The 9,645-nt window shown below is 39.6% G+C and overlaps 1 protein-coding gene across 2 annotated transcripts in view; it reads left to right on the forward strand.

Annotated features, from left to right (window-relative positions):
- LOC107551352 (calcium uniporter protein, mitochondrial-like) overlaps nt 1–9,645 on the forward strand; it is a 93,087-nt gene that overhangs the window by 25,944 nt on the left and 57,498 nt on the right. Inside the window, exon 2 of one of the 2 annotated variants that reach the window (XM_016232925.1) lies at nt 8,770–8,883. The exons of the other annotated variant lie outside the window; for it this stretch is intronic. Within the exon in view, the coding sequence (XP_016088411.1) occupies nt 8,770–8,883 (114 nt within the window). The remainder of the gene's footprint in view (nt 1–8,769; nt 8,884–9,645) is intronic. 2 annotated transcript variants of the gene reach the window in all.

Below are 9,645 nucleotides of genomic sequence, written 5' to 3' on the forward strand. Positions count from 1 at the left end.
ATATCATGTTATATTGTATAGCTAGCTGCTTTCTTTAATCATCTTTGATTGGACAGAAGCAGCTAGCAGCAGGATATGTTCTTGTGAAGGAACAACTTGAGCCTTGAGAAAGATCTGCTAATAGATGTGCATGAGAGAGGGTGAATGAAAATGAGATGGTAAAGAGGCTCTCTGGGGGCAACTGTCTAATTCCCTGTTTAGCATACGGCAGAGCCGCTCTTTGCTGTCAGACGGTTTACCGGTACTCTCATTTCTTTTGTATGTCTGTCTGTCTGTCTCACCTCCACACACCTACACCATCAGCATTTCTCCTAATATTCACTGTGGGTTCCTTTCCACGTGACCTGCTTTGTGAAGGTGCAAAAGTTGCAGAGGGAGCAAGACTTCCTGGCAACCGAACAATATGATTTTTTTTCTTGTTTTTCCCAGCAAAAGGGCATACTTTGAAAATGTCAGGAAAACATAGATCAAGAGAAAGGCCAAGGGAGAGAGAAAGTGAAAGGTAATTTGCTACAATGAGCGGAGGCATCGTTTTCAAGCGCAATGAAGTCCCTTGTAATCGCTAGACATTGTAAGGACCTCTTAGGTTTACAGGGCTCTCGCTGGCTTTGTTTATCTTTTAGTGACCGTAGCTCCGCAGCATATGTCCATTTTCCCCCTTTAAGAGAATTTTAGTGTGAACAACAGTTGTAAATATGAATAACAATCTGGTTTTGATATCATTCCGCTACATTTATTAGAGTGTGTTGACTAGAATGGGCACTCCTGCAATCTCTGTGTCTCTTTGTCGGGCTGCCATGTTACGGGTCTTTCATTATGAATGAAGAAAACCAAAGTAATTTATCTTTGTTTCTTCATGGGCAGCCAGTTTAAGAGATTACCTACCTCAATGTTATTGAGCCTGCTGAGTGGGTATGTTGGGTTTCTCTGCTATTGGCTGAGGGTATTGAACTCTGGGTCTATATATCTCTGTCATTCTTACAGAATACAGTATATGTTTTTTTTTCAGATATCCTATTATATAAACTGACTTGGACTGATAGTTCATTCATATTATTGACTTCCACCCATTTTACAGCCACTGGGGTGCACCAGTCCATCTGGAAATAAAGTTGCTATAACTGCTGAAACTATTAGAATTTTAATTTTAATTTTCAAGTTGGTCTTCTAGTGTAGAATAAGGTATTTCTGATAAAAACCTTTTAAATGGCACATAAAATCTAAACAAAAACTGTGGCTTTACATGTTGATCAGATAGATCGTTCTTGTTTAAAAGTAGGTGGTTCTCAAACAGATTCTTGATGTTTTGGCAGTCTGTCCCACATTGCACCTTATTGCACCACGTTACACCTACGTTGCCTGTTTGGGATAAAGGCACATGCTGTTCAGTATGTTACACTGTCTTGAGCAGAGGTGTCCAAACAGGTCCCTGGAGGGCCACATTCATGCAAGTTTAGCATCAGTAATTCAAATCAGTAAAAGTTTGTAGTAATCAAGACTTACTGGGTTCAGGTATGTTTGATTACAGTTGGACCTAAGTGCTGCTGGAAGATGATATTCCATGAGCAAAATTGGACAACCATGTCTTGAGGTACTATTTCGGGGGTGTACAGTTCTGCTCCTGGAGGGCCATTTTCATGCAGCGTTTAGTTTCAACACACCTACCTGGAAGTATCTAGTGCAGGGCTGAGCAACTTCAGTCCAGGAGGGCCACTGTCCTGCAGAGTTTAGCTCCAACTAGAGATGCACCGATTGCAATTTTCTTGGCCGATTCCGATTTCCGATTTTTTGTTAGTGTGATCTGCCGATACCGATTTTTGCCGATTCCGATTTTCTTTAGAAGAACTATAATTGACAGCATATACAAACAAAAATCTACTTTTCTTCATTGCTAAGTTTTATTTTCATAAAAAAACACAAGTAAAAAGTCAGTAATAAAATAAGAACAAATAAAAAAATATCAAACAACAGCACAAATAAATGCAATAGAATAAAGAGAGCTATGAAACTAAGTTTTTCAGGTTAAGTAAGTTTTTATTCAGGTAAGAAATACTACAGAAATTAAAGTAATCAAATGTAAAATAACACATCCAGTGTTATTTTACATTTGATTACTTTAATTTCTGTAGTCTTCATTGTAAAAATTAAATACAGATTAATGCTTACCATTAAAGTTATAAAGTGTATTCAGTCAAGAGCAGAAAATGATTTTCTTTGTCTTTTGTTCTTTGATTAACATGACAGACAGCAGCAGGAATATTGGATTGCGGTCCCTTTAAGAGTTTATCCACGGACCCAATATACTGTTACACAACATGCGTTCTCTTTCTCAACTATTTAACGTTCCAAAACTGACTGTGTTTACCTGGATACTCGCCAAGACTGGCATTTTGACGTAATTTTGTATGTATTTGAACGTTTTAGAACAGTTAGCCACTCATTTTGGTATTTGTTGCTCACAAGCTGTTTGAGACTGAGCGCAGATTGTGCGCTCCACTAATATAGATCACTGGTGGTGCTCGCGCATTTGGTATAAGCGCGAAACCTGCGGGAATGACTATAATGTGCAATACAAGCACTATTTAACCAGAGCAAATGATACGTGTGTGTGTGTGTGTGTGTGTGTGAGAGAAGGGGTCGTCGGAGAGATGAGAGTGAGAATGCGTGGCTGATGTTATTGCCTGTGCCGCTGGTAACAAAACGGATCGGCTCGAAATCGTTAAGTAGTGAGACTGACCGACCTATCACTGATCCGGGCCGATCATGAGGAAAATCGACCGATTCCGTTCCCTGGCCGATCGATCGGTGCATCTCTAGCTCCAACCCTAATCAAACACACCTGCCTGTAGCTTTCGAGCGATCTTGAAAACATTGATTAGCTTGTTCAGGTGTGTTTGATGAGGATTGGAGCTAAACTCTGCAGGACAGTGGCCCTCCAGGACTGAAGTTGCCCAGCCCTGATCTAGTGATTCTGAAGACCTTGATTAGCTGGTTCAGTTGTGTTTAATTAGGGTTGGAGCTAAACTGCTGGTAGGTGGCCCTTCAGAATATGGCACCCGTCTTTTCACAATTCATGCTTTAAATGCTTTTTCCCCCCGTGATAATTTGTGTAAATTTTCTGGAAATTTTGTCTTTTCAGAAAACCTACATTTGATACAAACAGTAAATATTCAGGGACACAAGGTGACATTGACACAAATTAAAAACAAGGCTGTGGCTGTGAGGGACTGAAGTGTTCAAATTAAACATGGCATCTACTCTGACAAAGGTCTGCTGGTTGCCTCAGTTACCCAGTTTTGTCCTTGGCAGAGGTTGTGCACCTGATGTAAGTCTAGAATAGAGGAATCGAATGCGTACGTGTGCATGACCGAGTACACATTCTCATAGAGAGAGGGTTTGCCATATATCTTTACTTCACTCGTGTGTTCCTCCAAGCACACTAATACGGCTCATTAGGAGGGATTCCTTTCATTTTCAATTCAGCACAAGAGCTCACGTCTTCCCCTCACGACTCCAGTCACAATTTTTCTGCTCCTGGCTGAGCTGCCCTCCTCTAACCCTCCCTCACACACTCACATGGAATGCATTGTATAAGAGTCTGATTCATGCAAGACAGTGCCACATCTTTATCCACTCAATGTAACCTATTCTCCAGACATCCCCTGCTCTCCTCAATGCTCTCCCCTTTCATGTCCCTTTGGGTCACTCAGTGAGTAGTAAGACCATGCTAAATGCTCATATGTGTGTTTGTGGATTCAAGAGATCATGTTCTCTGTGTTTCCCAAGCCAGTTATGGGATACAGAGCCTAAGTCCCAGTTTCTCATGGTGCACATGATATGCAGTTGCGGTCTTGTGAAATTTTGATTGCCATTGTGTGCAAAGTTAATGGGCCTGTAGAGTGTCACATTTGTAATTTTAGCTTTTAGGAGCATGCTATGCACACTTTTGACAAACCCATGCTGCTGCTGGCTTCACAGCAGAGGACGTCTTGATCAGTGTGTTCTCAAAGATGACCAAAAAGTTTATGAAGAGTCAGCAAGAAGTGGGTGGCTGCTAGGGTTTTGCTAACTGGCCCATGTGTCATATATTCTGGTCCAAGATAAAGGCTCAGGCCCATTCTTTTAGACATTTCATCCATTTTATCGCCCACCAGGACTATGTCCAAACACCTATGGCAGTGTTTCCCAACCCTGTTCCTAGAGGCACACCACCAGAACTCGTTGAGCTCTTTCTAATAAAACACACCTGATTCAGCTAGTCAGCTCATTAGTAGACTCCAATATGGGACAGGGCAATTTTGGCCCTCAACATCCACTTTCCTGCAGAGGTTCGCTTTCCAGTAATCCTAAATACCATGATTAGCTTGTTTAGGTGTGTTTGATTAGGGTTGGAGTTATAAGCTCTGCAGAAAAATGGATCTCAGTGGCCAGAGTTGCACACCCCTTCTCCAAGACCTGAAATGCATTGATCCTTTAAGACAGGGGTGGCCAACGTTGGTTCTGGAGAGCCGCAGTCCCGCAGAGTTTTGCTCCAACCTTGATTAAAAACTAACCTGCCTATAGCTTTTTAGTAACCCTTAAACCTTTATTAGCTTGTTCATGTGTGTTTGAGTAGGAATGAAAGGGTTTAGGGTTCGAGAGAAACTCTGCAGGACTGTGACTCTCCAGGTCTGACGTTGACCACTCCTGATTTAAGGGAAGATATCCAAGTGTGTACTGTTGGTGTGTCTCTGTGAACAGATTTTGGAAACACTGACTTGTTGGGGAATTCACATTGACCGTAATTAGAGGTGACAAAGCAACTAGAAGTCATTCCGGCCATATGAGAGGTTTGACTTGTTAATATCTAGATATTTAAATGTCTTTGAAGTGAAATACACTTTAGAGACAAGCCACAGACGACCAGATTTGGGCACAAACAGTTCAGGACATTTCTGCACCAAGTTTCTAACTTAAAGTTAGAGGTTTGTTCAAATCCCTTACACAGTATGTCCTAATTGTGATGCTTGTCATAGAAACCACTGCTAAGGAAAGGGTCAGAAAAGAACCTAATGTCTAGGAGGGCCCCTCATCATTCCAACAAAGCATACCTGCACACTGACCCTCTCTCATTATTACATTTAGACTCAAGCTGTGAAAGCTGCTTTTATCCCTCATTCACACTGATGCAGAAGGCAGCAGGCATTGATTTTTTTGCACTCTTTGTTCCAGCAGCTGTCTACAGCGAGATTGCTTTGGATGTGAGAGAAGTCTTTCCTCCAAACGCACACACCAGTAGCCAAAGTCTTAAGCCATATGATGAACCTTTTGGACGTGACATTTGCAGTCAAAATGTAACTTTCCAGAAAAAATACTAATTACCAGTATATTGATCAATTGTGTCTATAATCTGATTTAAGACCTGCAGAAAGAGACTGGACATCTGAAAAAATATAGTCCGGTTTTGATTTGGGAAGTTGAACTAAGGCCTGTTTCACACTGCATGCAGAAGTAGCATGAAGGAAGCATTTAAGCAACGCACGTTTATTTCGGCCATATTAATGCCGATATTAAAGGTTACATATTTCACACTGCCCACTTAGTGCAGTGCTGCGTAGCAGAAGTGTTCTGTATGTATCTTTTTCTGTCACTGAGGCTTTTTGTGCAGTACATACTGCAGCATGCTCAACATGGTATGGTTAAAATGTAGTATAAACCTAGTCATCAATATTTTTGCAATATAGGCAACATGAACATAAAATAATGGGATGAACCACTTGATACGGACTTGATACAAATTTAACATACAGTAACACAAATAAATGCAGTAATTGCAGAAAAAAACGTTATTCAGTAATAGTTATTCAACTTACATGCTAAATTTAGTTTGTATGAGATTAACTTAACCTAACGTTAAATGTGTATAAATAAGGTATGTATAACTTATGAATAAGTTATGCAAAACTCTGTTATGTAGCACTTTATTCCAGTAAAATACAATTTAAAAGTTCTGCTAAAATTGTAGATTTTTTTAATGCTATGGTTGACATTTTCGTAGAATTGCCACATGCTGGACAAAGTTAATTAGATTTTGACATGAGAAGCTCTCCCAGATACTGAGGCCTGTTCATGCCTTACTATACTAAGTACAACTAATATGAAGTACAGCTCTTTCATACCAGTATGTCTCCTGTGTCATGTGCTGTGGGCCTGTAAGCCTTTCTGGGTGTTTAGTTTGCGTGCATGACTTTATTTACGTCTTACTCCTGTTTCTCTCAGCCATGTGTCTGTATTTATAACTGCTGTGCTCTGGGCTTGTGTATCACGGGGGGCCTCATTACCACTTGCTCGTGTTTGTATGTCAGGTCATATATTAACTCTAAGTCTGTTACTCGTCTCTGAACGAGAACAGAACCTAACCTCATAGGGAATCTCATAACGAGAATATGTTCTCTAAAAGTGTTACGTTCATTTATTTGTTTGTTTACTGACAGGAATCAATCTATTGCCTGAAACATGACAGAATTAGGTTCCTCCTTGTTTTTTCTTTTGAGCTAAGATGTCAAATGGCACACGTGCAGAGTTTATTATCTCAAAACCATTAACTAAAAAGAGGTCAGGGTGTTTTTTTTTGTTTGTTTTTTTGCTCATTAAGTTTAGTGTATTGAGGACCTTGCAAATATCTCACTCCTAGGTTCTTGTCAATTCATGACGAGCTTATCCCTAATAAATTAGCCTGAAAATCAATAGTTAAGCAGTTTCTGAGGCAATAGTTGCAACTTCATGTTTTGTCACATTGAACTGTGTAACTTTCCTGTGGTTTAAGTTTCCCACAGTGATGAAAGGGCTCAATTCAGAACTGAAAGATGTTACATAACTGTCAGCAAACCAACCCCCCATCCCCCAACCCCCTTGATAGACACTGTTTTAAAGCAGATACTGGTTAGAAAAATATGTTTTCTATTAGCAGATTTTGAATCTGTCAGCCTCTGCTTATGGACACTGTGTCTACAGGCCTCAAGAGATGAAATGTCCAGAAAGCCACTGTCACTGTGCTGACAAAAGAAAACCAGACAGTTGGATGGTTGTTCTTTTGATCTTTGGGGGGGAAACTTGTCATGCTGTGGTTAACTGTGATCGGCTAATCAACAGGAATACACATGGTTGCTTTATGACAGCCCTGCAGTTTGGCAGGAGAGGCAAGATGACAGCTCACTACGGGGCAAAATGTAAAAGCCAGTGACCATGATGCCTGATGTTGATATTTTAGCCCTTCACAGAAAGATAGCTTCATAACTTGGCGTTTCTTGAATATCCCCACCTAGTATCTACACTGTAAAAAATTACCGTGAATTTAGCGGTAAAAGACTGTAAAAATGCTACAGTAAAAACCTGTTAAATGGTTAACGGTAAATTCCCCTACTATATACGGTAAAAAACTGTATTGGACATTAATTATACGGTAGTATACCGTTTTTGGAAGTGAAAAAGTGAATAACCGTAAATTGACATTCCCAGAATTCCCTGCTTTACATTTCAAATTTGATGTTTTTTGTTGTTGAAATAACTGTTTCTTCTTAGTTTTTTCTTGTCAGTTTTGTATATTAGGGTTGTGTGTTACTCCTAATGTTGTTAAATGAATGTTTATTGCATTATTTCAGTTTCATGTGTGTTACCATGATGGTGTTTAGCGTTTGTGTGAATGGCACTGTGCACCTTCTATACATGTTATTATTCTTTTTATTATCCCAAGTCCAACCTCTAAACTGTACCGCTGGTCTTTTTAATCTTCTTGCATATGAATCCGCGGGGTACAATTAACAAATCGCACCAAGCATGCACTTTTAACCTCAGGTCATCATAAACAATTACTGTCAGTGTACTGGGTTAATTGAAGTCTCACGGCTGAGCACAACACTGGCTTTCCAGCAGACCTCCTACTTCATCTGAATGGCTGACACAATAGATTCACTACATATACATGCCCAATTACCTTTCATACAACATAAAACACCTTCGAGTCATCAGTTGGGGGTCCAACTGTCATTGTTCCAGAATATTTATCTTCTAATGTCTCTTTAATATCTGCAGTCTAAAAGATAATCTTTGTTTTTGCCCTGTTGAAAAATGTTGGGGGTTAATTCCATGCTGACAATGACTGACTGAATGAGAAAATTTAATATAAATCACATACAAGCAGTCACACTGTATATCACATTAGCGCTTTGAGTCACACAAGTTTGAGTCCTAGCTCTTCTTTCTTTGCTGCAACTGTTCATAAAATTAAATAAAATAAAATAAAAAAGCTAAATAAATAAATAAAATATGAATGAAGACATGACACTATAAACTAATGCAGTACGCAGAAGTTAGCCAATATGTTATTTACATATGCTGCCATATTTATGCAAGAAATTAAAGGATGTTTTATTATTATTATATATTTTTTAACTGATTATTTATGGTGCATCTCTCTCTCTGGTGTGTGAGAAGATGAATTTAATAGAGATATAGCATGTAAAATTAAAATAACTTGGAAAATCATTTACTATGATGTGATCTATATTATACATCAGTGTTTCTTCAATGTTTTAAATCGACACTCCACTTCCAACGTCACAACTCGGCAACTCGTGTCCCATTTCCCACATGTAAATACAACCTTACTTTGTCATTCATGTGTTTGGAACGCCTAATTACAATATTTCCACTTACGTGGAACATTATTTGAATATCATTCCTTGTTATTGAACGTCACACTGATATTCAGTGTTTCCTCCTTTCCCGCAGGAGGCGCTGTCCATTTCACTTGGAGGTCACCAGACTGTCAGGAGAGCACACGGTCTGAGAACAGGTGCCAGGCCTGCTCTCTTCTGTCACCCCAGTGCCACTCTGACAGCCCAGGTGAGTGTTTCACACAGTATGATTTATTCATAGCCAGAGCTACTGTGCAAAGCTATGCTATGCTAAGCCCTATCCCAAATGACGACCCAAAGCCCTCACAGTCGCATTCAGACTCTACAGCAGTGATCCTCAAATCTGGCTCACGAGATCCACTTTCCTGCAGAGTTTATCTCTAACCCTAATCAAACACACCTGAGTTTGCTAATCAATGTCTTCAGGATCATTACCCCTTGTGCAAATACCCACACTTGCGGTCTTGGCCACTTGAGAGCGCGTGCGCACGACAGGAAGTAAGTGCGCAAGACTGTCCCAGGTCTTAAAAACGCCAGAGCGCAGTGTCCTTAAAGCACACTAAATCCACACTATCTCGAATACCGCTCCGGAGCGCTATTCGAGGCTTAGTATATCCCATCATGCATCATGTTCTGGAAATAAATCGTGAGACTTTTTGCCGAGATCTCACGAGAGGTCACGGAAACCTTTCCAATGCAAGTTAAATATTAATATGATAATTAGATATTACATATAATTTGGTAGAAAAACAGTGTTTTTACGTTTTATTGGTGCAAAGATGAGTAGTGGTGATATTTATTTGCAACTGCTTTTTATCACTTAATTAAAAGCGCCACACATTAAAATTGTCATGTTATAGGGACTACTGAACAGACATTTAGAAGTTGATTTTAAAATGCAAAGTATTTAAAATTAAAATTTAATTAAAGCACTTGCATTTTTACAACACTACAAGTGTGTCCCATCAGG

This window comes from Sinocyclocheilus grahami, unplaced genomic scaffold (genome assembly GCF_001515645.1).
Source record: "Sinocyclocheilus grahami isolate Dianchi unplaced genomic scaffold, SAMN03320097.WGS_v1.1 scaffold421.1, whole genome shotgun sequence".
Classification (NCBI taxonomy): domain Eukaryota; kingdom Metazoa; phylum Chordata; class Actinopteri; order Cypriniformes; family Cyprinidae; genus Sinocyclocheilus; species Sinocyclocheilus grahami.